The 23,944-nt window shown below is 46.4% G+C and overlaps 1 protein-coding gene across 1 annotated transcript in view; it reads right to left on the reverse strand.

Moving 5' to 3' along the window:
• Positions 1-305: 305 nt before the first annotated feature.
• Positions 306-23,944, reverse strand: part of LOC124024855 (serine/threonine-protein kinase Nek11-like) — a 34,726-nt gene continuing 11,087 nt past the window's right edge. The window contains exon 3 of the mRNA XM_046338625.1: positions 306-1,233. Within this exon, the coding sequence (XP_046194581.1) occupies positions 924-1,233 (310 nt within the window). The 3' untranslated portion in view covers positions 306-923. The remainder of the gene's footprint in view (positions 1,234-23,944) is intronic.

Here is a 23,944-nt window from a genome sequence, read left to right on the forward strand (position 1 = left end):
TCTGTCATCTCTGCTGATCTACTAGGTCACCAACCCTGGTCTATCATGAAGTAAATGTCTGTCATCTCTGCTGATCTACTAGGTCACCAACCCTGGTCTATCATGAAGTAAATGTCTGTCATCTCTGTTGATCTACTAGGTCACCAACCCTGGTCTATCATGAAGTAAATGTCTGTCATCTCTGTTGATATCTACTAGGTCACCAACCCTGGTCTATCATGAAGTAAATGTCTGTCATCTCTGCTGATCTACTAGGTCACCAAAAATCTATCTATCATAGTCAATATTGATTTCATCTCTGCTGATCTACTAGGTCACCAACCCTGGTCTATCATGAAGTAAATGTCTGTCATCTCTGCTGATCTACTAGGTCACCAACCCTGGTCTATCATGAGGTAATGTCTGTCATCTCTGCTGATCTACTAGGTCACCAACCCTGGTCTATCATGAAGTAAATGTCTGTCATCTCTGCTGATCTACTAGGTCACCAACCCTGGTCTATCATGAAGTAAATGTCTGTCATCTCTGCTGATCTACTAGGTCACCAACCCTGGTCTATCATGAAGTAAATGTCTGTCATCTCTGCTGATCTACTAGGTCACCAACCCTGGTCTATCATGAAGTAAATGTCTGTCATCTCTGCTGATCTACTAGGTCACCAACCCTGGTCTATCATGAAGTAAATGTCTGTCATCTCTGCTGATCTACTAGGTCACCAACCCTGGTCTATCATGAAGTAAATGTCTGTCATCTCTGTTGATCTACTAGGTCACCAACCCTGGTCTATCATGAAGTAAATGTCTGTCATCTCTGTTGATCTACTAGGTCACCAACCCTGGTCCTGGAGAGCAACAAGATGTGCTCTTCCTGAAATGTTTGGATAGGCAACATGATCGCAGGTTAGTCAGTGTCAGACATGTTTTTCACCAGGCTCCCTCTCTGTCTCCCTCTCTGTCTCCCTCTCTGTCTCCCTCTCTGTCTCCCTCTCTGGCTCCCTCTCTGTCTCCCTCTCTGTCTCCCTCTCTGGCTCCCTCTCTGGCTCCCTCTCTGGCTCCCTGGAGCTGCTCCTCGTAGTACAGTAGTTGGTCCACTTCAAAGCCATCACTGGGCCTCTCCACCAGGCTGCTGAGGGCCTGTCTGATGCTCCCCTCATCCTCCTGCCTCTCCCTGGCTCCCTTCAGGTAGTTATACACCCTCTGGAAGACGGTTAGACCCAGCCGACGGGACACTGACCTGGAACAGACACAGGGAGAGAGACTGGGTGTCAACTCTGTCCACTAATCACACTCATCAGCCTGACATTGGCTGACATTTTGACAGTTTAAATGTTGTCCCGGTCCCATAACATGCTCTCTGTGTAGAGTGATTTGATGTGATTACAGGAGGCAGGAAATGACATTGAGCTTGTACTTCAGTGAAATATCATGCTAAACATTTGCATAGTGTGCACAGTGAGCAACCTCAAGCTAATCTTGAGCAGAACCAGGACGATTGTTGCTAAAGCAGGTGAACAGACGTATCCAGACAGAATAACAGCACTTGGCATTTACATTTTAGTCATTTAACAGACACTCTTATCCAGAACGGCTTAAAGTAGTGAGTGCATAAATTCTTTGTACGGTTCCCCCGTGGAATTTACCCACAACCCTGGGGTTGCAAGCTCCATGCTCTATCAACAGAGCCACACAATACCACAAATAGACCACTCGTGTACCCGTTAGCAACAAGAGTAGTCCATTTGTCCCTGTATGCTTTCACATAATGCATAATGGATGCTGTGAGAGATAGAGTATTACTAAACCTGTCTGTCCAATAGAATGGAAAAAGCATAGTTATTTCATCACATGGAGACATACAGTGTCACTAGCCAGTGCTAAGCTGCCTAAGTGTCTGTGTGTGCTGTCATCAGTGGGTGTTCCGTTGCCATTGAGCTGGCAGCAGGAAAAGAGCAGGTCCATTGGGGCGGGCCTCGTGACTTTGACGAGGATGTGGGCCCAAGAAACTCCTAGTATCATATACCAAAGTCCACATCTTCCACTAGGAGACAACACAACTCCAACAGTCCAACACATCAGACACTAAATGAACCGTTTCTAATGCCCAGAACACATAGTACTGGGCTGTCATGGGACAACTGTCAAGTCTCTATTGAGATCTGTTGAGATTCACTGCAGTGTTTTCTGGAGACGTCACAGTCAGAGAAAACGGACATTTAGAAAATACATCTGATCCTTCCTGTCTTCCCTGGACGCCTTCTACCAGATGCTATTTCTGGAGTTAATATTGTGATGTAAAGATGAATGTCTACTGTACTTTGGCTTGTCCAGTAATCTGATAATGGTGCTATCAGGTCTATAAATCTGGTGAAACCTCTATCCCAGAGAAATGAACCATTAGGATCTCAGATGGGACTTTATGGATGTTCTGGGGTTGTCTGGGAGAGAGGAAAGCCCAGAAGCGTAATTCATTTTCACCTAAAAGTACCATCACATTTGGGGCTATATGGTATTTTTGTCTATAGTGATCTTGGAGATGACCCTGGGGCCTCAGACAAAGCTTCAGATCAACAGAAATGTGTTTGGTTGGCCATAGTTGTATGTTCAGAGTTTTCTGTCCATAGCTCAGTTGTGTGTTCATGGTTGTGTTCATTATTTATTATTTTAACAGGGAGTCCCATTAAGACCAAGGTCTCTTTCAGAAGGGAACCCTGTATCTTACAATTATACACAATTTATACACTAGAAAATACCCCAGAGAATACACCAGAAAATACAAAATAAACAGCTTTAAAAAGTTCAAGAGAATACAAAGCACACTGAAGGAAAATAATCACAGTCCTCGACAGAGAGGTCCTCAATCAGCAGAGGTCCTCAATCAGCAGAGAGGTTCTCAATCAGCAGAGAGGTCCTCAATCTCAATCAGCAGAGGTCCTCAATCAGCAGAGGTCCTCAATCAGCAGAGAGGTTCTCAATTCCTCAATCAGTCCTCAAGCAGAGGTCCTCAATCAGCAGAGAGGTCCTCAATCAGCAGAGAGGTTCTCAATCCTCAATCAGCAGAGAGGTCCTCAATCAGCAGAGAGGTTCTCAATCAGCAGAGAGGTTCTCAATCAGCAGAGAGATCTCAATCAGCAGAGAGGTTCACAATCAGCAGAGAGGTCCTCAATCAGCAGAGAGGTCCTCAATCAGCAGAGAGGTTCTCATTCAGCAGAGAGGTCCTCAATCAGCAGAGAGGTTCTCAATCAGCAGAGAGGTTCTCAATCAATCAGCAGAGAGGTCTCAATCAATCAATCAGAGAGGTCCTCAATCAGCAGAGAGGTCCTCAATCAGCAGAGAGGTTCTCAATCAGCAGAGAGAACCTCAATCAGCAGAGAGGTCCTCAATCAGCAGAGAGGTTCTCAATCAGCAGAGAGAACCTCAATCAGCAGAGAGGTCCTCAATCAGCAGAGAGGTTCTCAATCAGCAGAGAGAACCTCAATCAGCAGAGAGAACCTCAATCAGCAGAGAGGTCCTCAATCAGCAGAGAGGTTCTCAATCAGCAGAGAGGTCCTCAATCAGCAGAGAGGTTCTCAATCAGCAGAGAGGTCCTCAATCAGCAGAGAGTTCCTCAATCAGCAGAGAGGTCCTCAATCAGCAGAGAGGTTCTCAATCAGCAGAGAGGTTCTCAATCAGCAGAGAGGTTCTCAATCAGCAGAGAGGTCCTCAATCAGCAGAGAGGTTCAATCAAGGTTCTCAATCAGCAGAGAGGTTCTCAATCAGTTAGGTTCTCAATCAGCAGAGAGGTCCTCAATCAGCAGAGAGGTTCTCAATCAGCAGTTCTCAATCAGCAGAAAGTTCAATCAGCAGAGGTTCTCAATCAGCAGAGAGGTTCTCAATCAGCAGAGAGGTTCTCAATCAGCAGAGAGGTTCTCAATCAGCAGAGAGGTCCTCAATCAGCAGAGAGGTTCTCAATCAGCAGAGAGGTTCTCAATCAGCAGAGAGGTCCTCAATCAGCAGAGAGGTTCTCAATCAGCAGAGAGGTCCTCAATCAAGGTCCTCAGCAGAGAGGTCAATCTCAATCAGCAGAGAGGTCCTCAATCAGCAGAGAGGTTCAATCAGGTTCTCAATCAGCAGAGAGGTTCTCAATCAGCAGAGAGGTTCTCAATCAGAGAGGTTCTCAATCAGCAGAGAGGTTCTCAATCAGCAGAGAGGTTCAATCAGTTCTCAATCAGCAGGTCCTCAATCAGCAGAGAGGTTCTTCAGAGAGGTTCTCATCAGCAGAGAGGTTCTCAGTCAGCAGAGAGGTCCAATCAATCAGCAGAGAGGTTCTCAGTCAGCAGAGAGGTCCTCAATCAGCAGAGAGGTTCTCAGTCAGCAGAGAGGTTCTCAGTCAGCAGAGAGGTTCTCAATCAGCAGAGAGTCTGTAGCAACAGATGGGGCTATAAGTCTGTAGCAACAGATGCAATTCCAGAGCTATCCATCCTTCTTAACATTATAAATGTCCCCAGAAGGCTGAAGTTAAGTTTAGCAATAAATGTGTATTTTGGCTTTGTATTTTTCTTAGAGAGAATATTCAGGCCTAGCAAATGCTGTCTCATTATTATAATTCCATTCTAAGTCATCTCTGGTTTACGGCTTCCTATGGAACGGATAGAAGATAGGAACAGCTAGGATTGTGAGAGGATTGATAGTCCTCTCTGAGGTATTGTTGCAGAGGCACAAGGGAGCCTAGTGAGTGTTAGAGTCTCTCCCTCTCTCTCTCCCCTCTCTCTCTTAACAGAAGTGTCTTGTATAGACTGAACTTGGCCTCTCTTTATATGATTTTTGGGGCAGGCATTCTGAGACACGGCAGTGAGCAGGTGGACCAATTCCAAATCTTTCCAGTCAAGATTATGAGTGTTTGACTGGGGCAGAACTTTCACTCTAGAGGTGGCAGCTACCACTGTGTCAGAAGGGTCTCCACTGTGTCAACAGGGTCCGCACTGTGTCAGAGGGTCTCCACTGTGTCAACAGGGTCTCCACTGTGTCAGCAGGGTCTCCACTGTGTCAGCATGGTCTCCACTGTGTCAACAGGATCTCCACTGTGTCAGCAGATTAAGTCAACAGGGTCTCCAGTGTCAGCAGGGTCCACTGTGTCTGGACTGGTGTCTCCACTGTCAGGGTCTCCACTGTGTCAGCATGGAACTTTCAGCAGGGTCTAGTCAGCATGGCAGCTACCACTGTGTCAGAAGGGTCTCCACTGTGTCAGCAGGGTCTCCACTGTGTCACTGGTGTCAGGGTCTCCACTGTGTCAGGGTCTCCACTGTGTCAGCAGGGTCTCCACTGTGTCAGAAGGGTCTCCACTGTGTCAGCAGGGTCTCCACTGTGTCAGCAGGGTCTCCACTGTGTCAGCAGGGTCTCCACTGTGTCAGCAGGGTCTCCACTGTGTCAGCATGGTCTCCACTGTAAGACTGATGATAAGAGAGGGGCCATGCGTATTGCGTACACACCAACACCCTGCATGAGTTGTCATACCCACAACTCATCTGATCGTTTACGATTGATGGAACTGTATAATCTAATTCATCTGATCGTTTACGATTGATGGAACTGTATAATCTAATTCGTTTACGATCGTTTACGATTGATTGTTTACAATTGATGGAATCTAATTCATCTGATCATTTTATAATGGAACTGTATAATTAATTCATCATTTTTGAGGCTCTGTGATAGCAGACATCTTTACTACATTGATGGAGATTATTTTGGTCCTTCTCCACCATCTCCTTCTCATTGATGGAACTTTCTCCTCCTCGCTCCTCCTCTCTCCACCATCTCCTTCTGATGGAACTCTCTCCTCCATCTCCTTCTCCTCCTCTCTCCACCATCTCCTTCTCTCCTCTCCTCCTCTCCTCCTCTCTCCACCATCTCCTTCTCCTCTCTCTCCTCCATCTCCTCCTCCTCTCTCTCCTCCCTCCTCTCTCCACCATCTCCTTCTTCCTCTCTCTCCTCCTCTCTCCACCATCTCCTTCTCCCTCTCTATCTCCTCCTCTCTCCACCATCTCCTTCTCTCCTCTCTCTCTCTTCTCTCTCCACCATCTCCTTCTCCTCTCTCTCCTCTCTCTCCACCATCTCCTTCTTCTCCTCCCTCTCCACCATCATCTCCCTCTCTCTCTCCTCTCTTCCACCATCTCCTTCTCCCCTCTCTCTCCTCCTCTCTCCACCATCTCCTTCTCCCTCTCTCTCTCTCTCTCCACCTCTCTCTCCTCCTCCTCCACCATCTTCCACCATCTCCTTCTCCCTCTCTCCACCTCTTCTCCCTCTCTCTCCTCCTCTCTCCACCATCTCCTTCTCCCTCTCTCTCTCTCCTCCTCTCTCCACCATCTCCTTCTCACTCTCTCTCTCCTCCTCTCTCCACCATCTCCTTCTCCTCTCTCTCCTCCTCCTCTCCACCATCTCCTTCTCCCTCTCTCTCTCCTCCTCTCTCCACCATCTCATTCTCCCTCTCTCTCTCCTCCTCTCTCCACCATCTCCTTCTCCCTCTCTCTCTCCTCCTCTCTCCACCATCTCCTTCCTCTCTCTCTCTCCTCCACCATCTCCTCTCCCTCTCTCTCCTCTCTCCACCATCTCTCTCCCTCTCTCCTTTCCACCATCTCTTCTCTCTCTCTCTCTCCTCCTCTCTCCACCATCTCCTTCTCCCTCTCTCCTCTCCTCCTCTCTTTCCACCATCTCCTTCTCCCCTCTCTCCACCATCTCCTTCTCCCTCTCCTCCTCTCTCCACCATCTCCTTCTCCCTCTCTCTCTCCTCTCTCCACCATCTCCTTCTCCCTCTCTCTCTCCCTCTTTCCACCATCTCCTTCTCCCTCTCTCCTCCTCCTCTCCACCATCTCCTTCTCCCTCTCTCTCTCTCCTCCTCTCTCCACCATCTCCTTCTCCCTCTCTCTCCTCCTCTTTCCACCATCTCATTCTCCCTCTCTCTCTCTCTCCTCCTCTCTCCACCATCTCCTTCTCCCTCTCTCTCTCCTCCTCTCTCCACCATCTCCTTCTTCCTCTCACTCTCCTCCTCTCTCCACCATCTCCTTCTCTCTCTCACTCTCCTCCTCTCTCCACCAGCTCCTTCTCCCTCTCTCCTCTGCGCTCCTCCCTCTCTCCTTCCACCATCTCCTCTCCTCCATCTCTTCTCCTCTCCTCTCTCCTCCTCTCTCCACCATCTCCTTCTCCTTCTCCTCTCTCCTCCTCGCTCCTCCCTTTCTCTCCTCTCTCCTCCTCTTCTCCATCTCCTCCTCTCTCCTCTCTCTCCTTCCTCCTCTCCCTCTTTCTCTCCTCCTCCTCTCCTCCATCTCCTTCTCCCTCTCTCTCCCTCTCTCTCATCATCTCCTCTCTCCACCATCTCTCTTCTCTCCCTCTCTCCTCCATCTCCTTCTCCCCTCTCTCTCCTCCATCTCCTTCTCCCCCTCTCTCTCCTCCATCTCCTAATCAGCATCCCTCCTCATCCACCAAAAAAACCCAACAGAAACTCTTGCATCAGCATCAAAGCTTACCTCTCTATTCAGCAATCAAGAAATGGCCCCCTTCTGCAGCACTTAACAACAGACAGAGGAAGTCTAAGACGGTGAGCCTGATGGATTCCCTTCACCGTAATAAAGGCCTCTTAATGAACATCTATCACAACATAATGCTGTCATAACAGGCCATGGCAGCTCATGACAACCCAGCTATCTGTTGTTGTAAATTGCAAAACGTTTTAAGACCCTTACTGTGCTGGTGCATTGACTTGATAGGTATAAACATTTTATTTGCTTACTGTGCTGGTGCATTGACTTGATAGGTATAAACATTTTATTTGCTTACTGTGCTGGTGCATTGACTTGATAGGTATAAACATTTTATTTGCTTACTGTGCTGGTGCATTGACTTGATAGGTATAAACATTTTATTTGCTTACTGTGCTGGTGCATTGACTTGATAGGTATAAACATTTTATTTGCTTACTGTGCTGGTGCATTGACTTGATAGGTATAAACATTTCCCATAAAACCAGAATAGGATTGTTCCAATGATGAACAGAACATTAGATTGAGGAGGGTTTCCAAAGGTTCTCATGTACACAGAGTCAGACACAGTGGGCTTAAGCCTGCGTTTAGATGAGAGGTACAATCAAACATCCTGGAGCCAAGAGAGCCGTGGTAACAGATTCTGTTGCTGTAAATTGCTACCTGTTCTCCTGTCCTCCCTCCTTCCCCTCCCTTCATCCTCGCTCCCTCTTATTCCTGGGCCTTTATGAAGCGGCAGCTCTGAGGGATCTGACAGGGTCTAATTCTCTCTCCCACAGGAATTGGGCTTCTGTTATTAATACACCAGCACCGGTCTCACCATGGGAGCATGGAGCTGAGAACTCACGCTGTGTGTGTGTGTGTTTAACAGAATACTACTGTCGCTGTGTGAAAAGGAAAGTGTGTCCTGCTTGACGAGTGGGGCTGTGTTTTCCAGGTAACAGCCTATTGCAGCTTCACTTAACCGAAACTCCAAACCCATCACTTCACTTAGCCCAAACTCCAAACCCATCACTTCACTTAGCCCAAACTCCAAACGCCATCACTTCACTTAGCCCAAACTCCAAACCCACCACTTCACCTAGCCCAAACTCCAAACCCATCACTTCACATAGCCCAAACTCCAAACCCATCACTTCACATAGCCCAAACTCCAAACCCACCACTTCACATAGCCCAAACTCCAAACCCATCACTTCACTTAGCCCAAACTCCAAATCCCATCACTTCACTTAGCCCAAACTCCAAACTCCATCACTTCACTTAGCCCAAACTCCAAACCCATCACTTCACTTAGCCCAAACTCCAAACCCACCACTTCACTTAGCCCAAACTCCAAACCCCATCACTTCACTTAGCCCAAACTCCAAACCCCATCACTTCACTTAGCCCAAACTCCAAACCCCATCACTTCACTTAGCCCAAACCCATCACTTCACTTAGCCCAAACTCCAAACCCATCACTTCACTTAGCCCAAACCCATCACTTCACTTAGCCCAAACTCCAAACCCATCACTTCACTTAGCCCAAACCCATCACTTCACTTAACCCAAACCCATCACTTCACTTAGCCCAAACTCCAAACCCATCACTTCACTTAGCCCAAACTCCAAACTCATCATTTCACATAGCCCAAACTCCAAACCCATCACTTCACATAGCCCAAACTCCAAACCCATCACTTCACATAGCCCAAACTCCAAACCCATCACTTCACTTAGCCCAAACTCCAAATCCCATCACTTCACTTAGCCCAAACTCCAAACCCATCACTTCACTTAGCCCAAACTCCAAACCCATCACTTCACTTAGCCCAAACTCCAAACCCATCACTTCACTTAGCCCAAACTCCAAACCCCATCACTTCACTTAGCCCAAACTCCAAACCCCATCACTTCACTTAGCCCAAACTCCAAACCCCATCACTTCACTTAGCCCAAACCCATCACTTCACTTAGCCCAAACTCCAAACCCATCACTTCACTTAGCCCAAACCCATCACTTCACTTAGCCCAAACTCCAAACCCATCACTTCACTTAGCCCAAACCCATCACTTCACTTAACCCAAACCCATCACTTCACTTAGCCCAAACTCCAAACCCATCACTTCACTTAGCCCAAACTCCAAACCCATCACTTCACTTATCCCAAACTCCAAACCCATCACTTCACTTAGCCCAAACTCCAAACCCATCACTCACTTTAGCCCAAACTCCAAACCCATCACTTCACTTAGCCCAAACCCATCACTTCACTTAGCCCAAACTCCAAACCCATCACTTCACTTAGCCCAAACTCCAAACCCATCACTTCACTTAGCCCAAACTCCAAACCCCATCACTTCACTTAGCCCAAACCCATCACTTCACTTAGCCCAAACTCCAAACCCCATCACTTCACTTAGCCCAAACCCATCACTTCACTTAACCCAAACCCATCACTTCACTTAGCCCAAACTCCAAACCCATCACTTCACTTAGCCCAAACCCATCACTTCACTTAACCCAAACCCATCACTTCACTTAGCCCAAACTCCAAACCCATCACTTCACTTATCCCAAACTCCAAACCCATCACTTCACTTAGCCCAAACTCCAAACCCATCACTTCACTTAGCCCAAACTCCAAACCCATCACTTCACTTAGCCCAAACCCATCACTTCACTTAGCCCAAACTCCAAACCCATCACTTCACTTAGCCCAAAAAATACTTAACTTCACTTACAGTTACGTATTTAGTCTGTCTGTCTGTCTGTCTGTCTGTCTGTCTGTCTGTCTGTCTGTCTGTCTGTCTGTCTGTCTGTCTGTCTGTCTGTCTGTCTGTCTGTCTGTCTGTCTGTCTGTCTGTCAAACCCATCACTTCACTTAGCCCAAACTCCAAACCCATCACTTCACTTAACCCAAACTCCAAACCCATCACTTCACTTAGCCCAAACTCCAAACCCATCACTTCACTTAGCCCAAACTCCAAACCCATCACTTCACTTAGCCCAAACTCCAAACCCATCACTTCACTTAGCCCAAACTCCAAACCCATCACTTCACTTAGCCCAAACTCTAAACCCATCACTTCATTTAGCCCAAACTCCAAACCCATCACTTCACTTAGCCCAAACCCATCACTTCACTTAACCCAAACCCATCACTTCACTTAGCCCAAACTCCAAACCCATCACTTCACTTAGCCCAAACCCATCACTTCACTTAACCCAAACCCATCACTTCACTTAGCCCAAACTCCAAACCCATCACTTCACTTAGCCCAAACTCCAAACCCATCACTTCACTTATCCCAAACTCCAAACCCATCACTTCACTTAGCCCAAACCCAACTTCACTTATTAACCCAAACCCATCACTTCACTTAGCCCAAACCCATCATTTCACTTAGCCCAAACCCAAACCCATCACTTCACTTAACCCAAACCCATCACTTCACTTAGCCCAAACTCCAAACCCATCACTTCACTTAGCCCAAACTCCAAACCCATCACTTCACTTATCCCAAACTCCAAACCCATCACTTCACTTAGCCCAAACTCCAAACCCATCACTTCATTTAGCCCAAACTCCAAACCCATCACTTCACTTAGCCCAAACCCATCACTTCACTTAGCCCAAACTCCAAACCCATCACTTCACTTAGCCCAAACCCATCAACTTAGCCCAAACCCATCACTTCACTTAGCCCAAACTCCAAACCCATCACTTCACTTATCCCAAACTCCAAACCCATCACTTCACTTAGCCCAAACTCCTAACCCATCACTTCACTTAGCCCAAACTCCAAACCCATCACTTCATTTAGCCCAAACTCCAAACCCATCACTTCACTTAGCCCAAACTCCAAACCATCACTTCACTTAGCCCAAACTCCAAACCCATCACTTCACTTAACCCAAACCCATCACTTCACTTAACCCAAACCCATCACTTCACTTAGCCCAAACTCCAAACCCATCACTTCACTTAGCCCAAACCCATCACTTCACTTAACCCAAACCCATCACTTCACTTAGCCCAAACTCCAAACCCATCACTTCACTTATCCCAAACTCCAAACCCATCACTTCACCCATCACTTCTTAGCCCAAACTCCAAACCCATCACTTCACTTAGCCCAAACCCACCACTTCACTTAGCCCAAACTCCAAACCCATCACTTCACTTAGCCCAAACTCCAAACCCATCACTTCACTTAGCCCAAACTCCAAACCCATCACTTCACTTAGCCCAAACCCATCACTTCACTTAGCCCAAACTCCAAACCCCATCACTTCACTTAGCCCAAACTCCAAACCCCATCACTTCACTTAACCCAAACCCATCACTTCACTTAGCCCAAACTCCAAACCCATCACTTCACTTAGCCCAAACCCATCACTTCACTTAACCCAAACCCATCACTTCACTTAGCCCAAACTCCAAACCCATCACTTCACTTAGCCCAAACTCCAAACCCATCACTTCACTTAGCCCAAACTCCAAACCCATCACTTCACTTAGCCCAAACCCATCACTTCACTTAGCCCAAACTCCAAACCCATCACTTCACTTAGCCCAAACTCCAAACCCATCACTTCACTTAGCCCAAACTCCAAACCCATCACTTCACTTAGCCCAAACCCATCACTTCACTTAGCCCAAACTCCAAACCCATCACTTCACTTAGCCCAAACCCATCACTTCACTTAACCCAAACCCATCACTTCACTTAGCCCAAACTCCAAACCCATCACTTCACTTAGCCCAAACCCATCACTTCACTTAAACCAAACCCATCACTTCACTTAGCCCAAACTTCAAACCCATCACTTCACTTATCCCAAACTCCAAACCCATCACTTCACTTAGCCCAAACTCCAAACCCATCACTTCACTTAGCCCAAACTCCAAACCCATCACTTCACTTAGCCCAAACCCAAACCCATCACTTCACTTAGCCCAAACTCCAAACCCATCACTTCACTTAGCCCAAAAATACTTAACTTCACTTACAGTTACGTATTTAGTCTGTCTGTCTGTCTGTCTGTCTGTCTGTCTGTCTGTCTGTCTGTCTGTCTGTCTGTCTGTCTGTCTGTCTGTCTGTCTGTCTGTCTGTCTGTCTGTCAAACCCATCACTTCACTTAGCCCAAACTCCAAACCCATCACTTCCCTTAACCCAAACTCCAAACCCATCACTTCACTTAGCCCAAACTCCAAACCCATCACTTCACTTAGCCCAAACTCCAAACCCATCACTTCACTTAGCCCAAACTCCAAACCCATCACTTCACTTAGCCCAAACTCCAAACCCATCACTTCACCTAGCCCAAACTCTAAACCCATCACTTCATTTAGCCCAAACTCCAAACCCATCACTTCACTTAGCCCAAACCCAACTTAACCCAAACCCATCACTTCACTTAGCCCAAACTCCAAACCCATCACTTCACTTAGCCCAAACCCATCACTTCACTTATTAACCCAAACCCATCACTTCACTTAGCCCAAACTCCAAACCCATCACTTCACTTAGCCCAAACTCCAAACCCATCACTTCACTTATCCCAAACTCCAAACCCATCACTTCACTTAGCCCAAACCCATCACTTCACTTATTAACCCAAACCCATCACTTCACTTAGCCCAAACCCATCATTTCACTTAGCCCAAACCCATCACTTCACTTAACCCAAACCCATCACTTCACTTAGCCCAAACTCCAAACCCATCACTTCACTTAGCCCAAACTCCAAACCCATCACTTCACTTATCCCAAACTCCAAACCCATCAAACTCCAAACCCATCACTTCATTTAGCCCAAACTCCAAACCCATCACTTCACTTAGCCCAAAACTTCACTTAGCCCAAACTCCAAACCCATCACTTCACTTAGCCCAAACCCATCACTTCACTTAGCCCAAACCCAAACCCATCACTTCACTTAGCCCAAACTCCAAACCCATCACTTCACTTATCCCAAACCCATCACTTCACTTAGCCCAAACTCCAAACCCATCACTTCACTTAGCCCAAACTCCAAACCCATCACTTCATTTAGCCCAAACTCCAAACCCATCACTTCACTTAGCCCAAACTCCAAACCCATCACTTCACTTAGCCCAAACTCCAAACCCATCACTTCACTTAGCCCAAACCCATCACTTCACTTAACCCAAACCCATCACTTCACTTAGCCCAAACTCCAAACCCATCACTTCACTTAGCCCAAACCCATCACTTCACTTAACCCAAACCCATCACTTCACTTAGCCCAAACTCCAAACCCATCACTTCACTTATCCCAAACTCCAAACCCATCACTTCACTTAGCCCAAACTCCAAACCCATCACTTCACTTAGCCCAAACCCATCACTTCACTTATCCCAAACTCCAAACCCATCACTTCACTTATCCCAAACTCCAAACCCATCACTTCACTTATCCCAAACTCCAAACCCATCACTTCACTTAGCCCAAACTCCAAACCCATCACTTCACTTAGCCCAAACTCCAAACCCATCACTTCACTTAGCCCAAACTCCAAACCCATCACTTCACTTAGCCCAAACTCCAAACCCATCACTTCATTTAGCCCAAACTCCAAACCCATCACTTCACTTAGCCCAAACTCCAAACCCATCACTTCATTTAGCCCAAACTCCAAACCCATCACTTCACTTAGCCCAAAAACATCACTTCACTTATTAACCCAAACCCATCACTTCACTTAGCCCAAACTCCAAACCCATCACTTCACTTAGCCCAAACTCCAAACCCATCACTTCACTTTTCCCAAACTCCAAACCCATCACTTCACTTAGCCCAAACTCCAAACCCATCACTTCATTTAGCCCAAACTCCAAACCCATCACTTCACTTAGCCCAAACCCATCACTTCACTTAGCCCAAACCCATCACTTCACTTAACCCAAACCCATCACTTCACTTAGCCCAAACTCCAAACCCATCACTTCACTTAGCCCAAACTCCAAACCCATCACTTCACTTATCCCAAACTCCAAACCCATCACTTCACTTAGCCCAAACTCCAAACCCATCACTTCATTTAGCCCAAACTCCAAACCCATCACTTCACTTAGCCCAAACCCATCACTTCACTTAGCCCAAACTCCAAACCCATCACTTCACTTAGCCCAAACCCATCACTTCACTTAGCCCAAACCCATCACTTCACTTAGCCCAAACTCCAAACCCATCACTTCACTTATCCCAAACTCCAAACACATCACTTCACTTAGCCCAAACTCCTAACCCATCACTTCACTTAGCCCAAACTCCAAACCCATCACTTCATTTAGCCCAAACTCCAAACCCATCACTTCACTTAGCCCAAACTCCAAACGCATCACTTCACTTAGCCCAAACTCCAAACCCATCACTTCACTTAACCCAAACCCATCACTTCACTTAACCCAAACCCATCACTTCACTTAGCCCAAACTCCAAACCCATCACTTCACTTAGCCCAAACCCATCACTTCACTTAACCCAAACCCATCACTTCACTTAGCCCAAACGCCAAACCCATCACTTCACTTATCCCAAACTCCAAACCCATCACTTCACTTAGCCCAAACTCCAAACCCATCACTTCACTTAGCCCAAACCCATCACTTCACTTATCCCAAACTCCAAACCCATCACTTCACTTATCCCAAACTCCAAACCCATCACTTCATTTAGCCCAAACTCCAAACCCATCACTTCACTTAGCCCAAACCCATCACTTCACTTATTAACCCAAACCCATCACTTCACTTAGCCCAAACTCCAAACCCATCACTTCACTTAGCCCAAACTCCAAACCCATCACTTCACTTAGCCCAAACTCCAAACCCCATCACTTCACTTAGCCCAAACCCATCACTTCACTTAGCCCAAACTCCAAACCCATCACTTCACTTAGCCCAAACCCATCACTTCACTTAACCCAAACCCATCACTTCACTTAGCCCAAACTCCAAACCCATCACTTCACTTAGCCCAAACCCATCACTTCACTTAAACCAAACCCATCACTTCACTTAGCCCAAACTTCAAACCCATCACTTCACTTATCCCAAACTCCAAACCCATCACTTCACTTAGCCCAAACTCCAAACCCATCACTTCACTTAGCCCAAACTCCAAACCCATCACTTCACTTAGCCCAAACCCATCACTTCACTTAGCCCAAACTCCAAACCCATCACTTCACTTAGCCCAAAAATACTTAATTCACTTACGGTTACGTATTTCTGTCTGTCTGTCTGTCTGTCTGTCTGTCTGTCTGTCTGTCTGTCTGTCTGTCTGTCTGTCTGTCTGTCTGTCTGTCTGTCTGTCTGTCTGTCTGTCTGTCTGTCTGTCTGTCTGTCTGTCTGTCTGTCTGTCAAACCCATCACTTCACTTAGCCCAAACTCCAAACCCATCACTTCCCTTAACCCAAACTCCAAACCCATCACTTCACTTAGCCCAAACTCCAAACCCATTACTTCACTTAGCCCAAACTCCAAACCCATCACTTCACTTAGCCCAAACTCCAAACCCATCACTTCACTTAGCCCAAACTCCAAACCCATCACTTCACCTAGCCCAAACTCTAAACCCATCACTTCATTTAGCCCAAACTCCAAACCCATCACTTCACTTAGCCCAAACCCATCACTTCACTTAACCCAAACCCATCACTTCACTTAGCCCAAACTCCAAACCCATCACTTCACTTAGCCCAAACCCATCACTTCACTTATTAACCCAAACCCATCACTTCACTTAGCCCAAACTCCAAACCCATCACTTCACTTAGCCCAAACCCATCACTTCACTTATCCCAAACTCCAAACCCATCACTTCACTTAGCCCAAACCCATCACTTCACTTATTAACCCAAACCCATCACTTCACTTAGCCCAAACCCATCATTTCACTTAGCCCAAACCCATCACTTCACTTAACCCAAACCCATCACTTCACTTAGCCCAAACTCCAAACCCATCACTTCACTTAGCCCAAACTCCAAACCCATCACTTCACTTATCCCAAACTCCAAACCCATCACTTCACTTAGCCCAAACTCCAAACCCATCACTTCATTTAGCCCAAACTCCAAACCCATCACTTCACTTAGCCCAAACCCATCACTTCACTTAGCCCAAACTCCAAACCCATCACTTCACTTAGCCCAAACCCATCACTTCACTTAAACCAAACCCATCAACTTAGCCCAAACTTCAAACCCATCACTTCACTTATCCCAAACTCCAAACCCATCACTTCACTTAGCCCAAACTCCAAACCCATCACTTCACTTCTTAGCCCAAACTCCAAACCCATCACTTCACTTAGCCCAAACCCATCACTTCACTTAGCCCAAACTCCAAACCCATCACTTCACTTAGCCCAAAAATACTTAACTTCACTTACAGTTACGTATTTAGTCTGTCTGTCTGTCTGTCTGTCTGTCTGTCTGTCTGTCTGTCTGTCTGTCTGTCTGTCTGTCTGTCTGTCTGTCTGTCTGTCTGTCTGTCTGTCTGTCTGTCTGTCAAACCCATCACTTCACTTAGCCCAAACTCCAAACCCATCACTTCCCTTAACCCAAACTCCAAACCCATCACTTCACTTAGCCCAAACTCCAAACCCATCACTTCACTTAGCCCAAACTCCAAACCCATCACTTCACTTAGCCCAAACTCCAAACCCATCACTTCACTTAGCCCAAACTCCAAACCCATCACTTCACCTAGCCCAAACTCTAAACCCATCACTTCATTTAGCCCAAACTCCAAACCCATCACTTCACTTAGCCCAAACCCATCACTTCACTTAACCCAAACCCATCACTTCACTTAGCCCAAACTCCAAACCCATCACTTCACTTAGCCCAAACCCATCACTTCACTTATTAACCCAAACCCATCACTTCACTTAGCCCAAACTCCAAACCCATCACTTCACTTAGCCCAAACTCCAAACCCATCACTTCACTTATCCCAAACTCCAAACCCATCACTTCACTTAGCCCAAACCCATCACTTCACTTATTAACCCAAACCCATCACTTCACTTAGCCCAAACCCATCATTTCCTTAGCCCAAACCCATCACTTCACTTAACCCAAACCCATCACTTCACTTAGCCCAAACTCCAAACCCATCACTTCACTTAGCCCAAACTCCAAACCCATCACTTCACTTATCCCAAACTCCAAACCCATCACTTCACTTAGCCCAAACTCCAAACCCATCACTTCATTTAGCCCAAACTCCAAACCCATCACTTCACTTAGCCCAAACCCATCACTTCACTTAGCCCAAACTCCAAACCCATCACTTCACTTAGCCCAAACCCATCACTTCACTTAGCCCAAACCCATCACTTCACTTAGCCCAAACTCCAAACCCATCACTTCACTTATCCCAAACTCCAAACACATCACTTCACTTAGCCCAAACTCCAAACCCATCACTTCACTTAGCCCAAACTCCAAACCCATCACTTCATTTAGCCCAAACTCCAAACCCATCACTTCACTTAGCCCAAACTGCAAACGCATCACTTCACTTAGCCCAAACTCCAAACCCATCACTTCACTTAACCCAAACCCATCACTTCACTTAACCCAAACCCATCACTTCACTTAGCCCAAACTCCAAACCCATCACTTCACTTAGCCCAAACCCATCACTTCACTTAACCCAAACCCATCACTTCACTTAGCCCAAACGCCAAACCCATCACTTCACTTATCCCAAACTCCAAACCCATCACTTCACTTAGCCCAAACTCCAAACCCATCACTTCACTTAGCCCAAACCCACCACTTCACTTAGCCCAAACTCCAAACCCCATCACTTCACTTAGCCCAAACTCCAAACCCATCACTTCACTTAGCCCAAACTCCAAACCCATCACTTCACTTAGCCCAAACCCACCACTTCACTTAGCCCAAACTCCAAACCCCATCACTTCACTTAGCCCAAACTCCAAACCCATCACTTCACTTAGCCCAAACCCATCACTTCACTTAGCCCAAACTCCAAACCCATCACTTCACTTAGCCCAAACCCATCACTTCACTTAACCCAAACCCATCACTTCACTTATCCCAAACTCCAAACCCATCACTTCACTTAGCCCAAACTCCAAACCCATCACTTCACTTAGCCCAAACTCCAAACCCATCACTTCACTTAGCCCAAACCCATCACTTCACTCAGCCCAAACTCCAAACCCATCACTTCACTTAGCCCAAACTCCAAACCCATCACTTCACTTAGCCCAAACTCCAAACCCCATCACTTCACTTAGCCCAAACCCATCACTTCACTTAGCCCAAACTCCAAACCCATCACTTCACTTAGCCCAAACCCATCACTTCACTTAACCCAAACCCATCACTTCACTTAGCCCAAACTCCAAACCCATCACTTCACTTAGCCCAAACCCATCACTTCACTTAAACCAAACCCATCACTTCACTTAGCCCAAACTTCAAACCCATCACTTCACTTATCCCAAACTCCAAACCCATCACTTCACTTAGCCCAAACTCCAAACCCATCACTTCACTTAGCCCAAACTCCAAACCCATCACTTCACTTAGCCCAAACCCATCACTTCACTTAGCCCAAACTCCAAACCCATCACTTCACTTAGCCCAAAAATACTTAACTTCACTTACAGTTACGTATTTAGTCTGTCTGTCTGTCTGTCTGTCTGTCTGTCTGTCTGTCTGTCTGTCTGTCTGTCTGTCTGTCTGTCTGTCTGTCTGTCTGTCTGTCTGTCTGTCTGTCTGTCTGTCTGTCAAACCCATCACTTCACTTAGCCCAAACTCCAAACCCATCACTTCCCTTAACCCAAACTCCAAACCCATCACTTCACTTAGCCCAAACTCCAAACCCATCACTTCACTTAGCCCAAACTCCAAACCCATCACTTCACTTAGCCCAAACTCCAAACCCATCACTTCACTTAGCCCAAACTCCAAACCCATCACTTCACCTAGCCCAAACTCTAAACCCATCACTTCATTTAGCCCAAACTCCAAACCCATCACTTCACTTAGCCCAAACCCATCACTTCACTTAACCCAAACCCATCACTTCACTTAGCCCAAACTCCAAACCCATCACTTCACTTAGCCCAAACCCATCACTTCACTTATTAACCCAAACCCATCACTTCACTTAGCCCAAACTCCAAACCCATCACTTCACTTAGCCCAAACTCCAAACCCATCACTTCACTTATCCCAAACTCCAAACCCATCACTTCACTTAGCCCAAACCCATCACTTCACTTATTAACCCAAACCCATCACTTCACTTAGCCCAAACCCATCATTTCACTTAGCCCAAACCCATCACTTCACTTAACCCAAACCCATCACTTCACTTAGCCCAAACTCCAAACCCATCACTTCACTTAGCCCAAACTCCAAACCCATCACTTCACTTATCCCAAACTCCAAACCCATCACTTCACTTAGCCCAAACTCCAAACCCATCACTTCATTTAGCCCAAACTCCAAACCCATCACTTCACTTAGCCCAAACCCATCACTTCACTTAGCCCAAACTCCAAACCCATCACTTCACTTAGCCCAAACCCATCACTTCACTTAGCCCAAACCCATCACTTCACTTAGCCCAAACTCCAAACCCATCACTTCACTTATCCCAAACTCCAAACCATCACTTCACTTAGCCCAAACTCCTAACCCATCACTTCACTTAGCCCAAACTCCAAACCCATCACTTCATTTAGCCCAAACTCCAAACCCATCACTTCACTTAGCCCAAACTGCAAACGCATCACTTTACTTAGCCCAAACTCCAAACCCATCACTTCACTTAACCCAAACCCATCACTTCACTTAACCCAAACCCATCACTTCACTTAGCCCAAACTCCAAACCCATCACTTCACTTAGCCCAAACCCATCACTTCACTTAACCCAAACCCATCACTTCACTTAGCCCAAACTCCAAACCCATCACTTCACTTATCCCAAACTCCAAACCCATCACTTCACTTAGCCCAAACTCCAAACCCATCACTTCACTTAGCCCAAACCCATCACTTCACTTATCCCAAACTCCAAACCCATCACTTCACTTATCCCAAACTCCAAACCCATCACTTCACTTATCCCAAACTCCAAACCCATCACTTCACTTAGCCCAAACTCCAAACCCATCACTTCACTTAGCCCAAACTCCAAACCCATCACTTCACTTAGCCCAAACTCCAAACCCATCACTTCACTTAGCCCAAACTCCAAACCCATCACTTCATTTAGCCCAAACTCCAAACCCATCACTTCACTTAGCCCAAACTCCAAACCCATCACTTCATTTAGCCCAAACTCCAAACCCATCACTTCACTTAGCCCAAACCCATCACTTCACTTATTAACCCAAACCCATCACTTCACTTAGCCCAAACTCCAAACCCATCACTTCACTTAGCCCAAACTCCAAACCCATCACTTCACTTTTCCCAAACTCCAAACCCATCACTTCACTTAGCCCAAACTCCAAACCCATCACTTCATTTAGCCCAAACTCCAAACCCATCACTTCACTTAGCCCAAACCCATCACTTCACTTAGCCCAAACCCATCACTTCACTTAACCCAAACCCATCACTTCACTTAGCCCAAACTCCAAACCCATCACTTCACTTAGCCCAAACTCCAAACCCATCACTTCACTTATCCCAAACTCCAAACCCATCACTTCACTTAGCCCAAACTCCAAACCCATCACTTCATTTAGCCCAAACTCCAAACCCATCACTTCACTTAGCCCAAACCCATCACTTCACTTAGCCCAAACTCCAAACCCATCACTTCACTTAGCCCAAACCCATCACTTCACTTAGCCCAAACCCATCACTTCACTTAGCCCAAACTCCAAACCCATCACTTCACTTATCCCAAACTCCAAACACATCACTTCACTTAGCCCAAACTCCTAACCCATCACTTCACTTAGCCCAAACTCCAAACCCATCACTTCATTTAGCCCAAACTCCAAACCCATCACTTCACTTAGCCCAAACTCCAAACCCATCACTTCACTTAGCCCAAACTCCAAACCCATCACTTCACTTAGCCCAAACCCATCACTTCACTTAACCCAAACCCATCACTTCACTTAGCCCAAACTCCAAACCCATCACTTCACTTAGCCCAAACCCATCACTTCACTTAACCCAAACCCATCACTTCACTTAGCCCAAACTCCAAACCCATCACTTCACTTATCCCAAACTCCAAACCCATCACTTCACTTAGCCCAAACTCCAAACCCATCACTTCACTTAGCCCAAACCCATCACTTCACTTATCCCAAACTCCAAACCCATCACTTCACTTATCCCAAACTCCAAACCCATCACTTCATTTAGCCCAAACTCCAAACCCATCACTTCACTTAGCCCAAACCCATCACTTCACTTATTAACCCAAACCCATCACTTCACTTAGCCCAAACTCCAAACCCATCACTTCACTTAGCCCAAACTCCAAACCCATCACTTCACTTAGCCCAAACTCCAAACCCCATCACTTCACTTAGCCCAAACCCATCACTTCACTTAGCCCAAACTCCAAACCCATCACTTCACTTAGCCCAAACCCATCACTTCACTTAACCCAAACCCATCACTTCACTTAGCCCAAACTCCAAACCCATCACTTCACTTAGCCCAAACCCATCACTTCACTTAAACCAAACCCATCACTTCACTTAGCCCAAACTTCAAACCCATCACTTCACTTATCCCAAACTCCAAACCCATCACTTCACTTAGCCCAAACTCCAAACCCATCACTTCACTTAGCCCAAACTCCAAACCCATCACTTCACTTAGCCCAAACCCATCACTTCACTTAGCCCAAACTCCAAACCCATCACTTCACTTAGCCCAAAAAATACTTAACTTCACTTACGGTTACGTATTTAGTCTGTCTGTCTGTCTGTCTGTCTGTCTGTCTGTCTGTCTGTCTGTCTGTCTGTCTGTCTGTCTGTCTGTCTGTCTGTCTGTCTGTCTGTCTGTCTGTCTGTCTGTCTGTCTGTCTGTCTGTCTGTCTGTCTGTCTGTCTGTCAAACCCATCACTTCACTTAGCCCAAACTCCAAACCCATCACTTCCCTTAACCCAAACTCCAAACCCATCACTTCACTTAGCCCAAACTCCAAACCCATTACTTCACTTAGCCCAAACTCCAAACCCATCACTTCACTTAGCCCAAACTCCAAACCCATCACTTCACTTAGCCCAAACTCCAAACCCATCACTTCACCTAGCCCAAACTCTAAACCCATCACTTCATTTAGCCCAAACTCCAAACCCATCACTTCACTTAGCCCAAACCCATCACTTCACTTAACCCAAACCCATCACTTCACTTAGCCCAAACTCCAAACCCATCACTTCACTTAGCCCAAACCCATCACTTCACTTATTAACCCAAACCCATCACTTCACTTAGCCCAAACTCCAAACCCATCACTTCACTTAGCCCAAACTCCAAACCCATCACTTCACTTATCCCAAACTCCAAACCCATCACTTCACTTAAACCCAAACCCATCACTTCACTTATTAACCCAAACCCATCACTTCACTTAGCCCAAACCCATCATTTCACTTAGCCCAAACCCATCACTTCACTTAACCCAAACCCATCACTTCACTTAGCCCAAACTCCAAACCCATCACTTCACTTAGCCCAAACTCCAAACCCATCACTTCACTTATCCCAAACTCCAAACCCATCACTTCACTTAGCCCAAACTCCAAACCCATCACTTCATTTAGCCCAAACTCCAAACCCATCACTTCACTTAGCCCAAACCCATCACTTCACTTAGCCCAAACTCCAAACCCATCACTTCACTTAGCCCAAACCCATCACTTCACTTAGCCCAAACCCATCACTTCACTTAGCCCAAACTCCAAACCCATCACTTCACTTATCCCAAACTCCAAACACATCACTTCACTTAGCCCAAACTCCAAACCCATCACTTCACTTAGCCCAAACTCCAAACCCATCACTTCATTTAGCCCAAACTCCAAACCCATCACTTCACTTAGCCCAAACTGCAAACCATCACTTCACTTAGCCCAAACTCCAAACCCATCACTTCACTTAACCCAAACCCATCACTTCACTTAACCCAAACCCATCACTTCACTTAGCCCAAACTCCAAACCCATCACTTCACTTAGCCCAAACCCATCACTTCACTTAACCCAAACCCATCACTTCACTTAGCCCAAACGCCAAACCCATCACTTCACTTATCCCAAACTCCAAACCCATCACTTCACTTAGCCCAAACTCCAAACCCATCACTTCACTTAGCCCAAACCCATCACTTCACTTATCCCAAACTCCAAACCCATCACTTCACTTATCCCAAACTCCAAACCC

The sequence above is a fragment of the Oncorhynchus gorbuscha genome, unplaced genomic scaffold (assembly GCF_021184085.1).
Source record: "Oncorhynchus gorbuscha isolate QuinsamMale2020 ecotype Even-year unplaced genomic scaffold, OgorEven_v1.0 Un_scaffold_2047, whole genome shotgun sequence".
Lineage (NCBI taxonomy): Eukaryota > Metazoa > Chordata > Actinopteri > Salmoniformes > Salmonidae > Oncorhynchus > Oncorhynchus gorbuscha.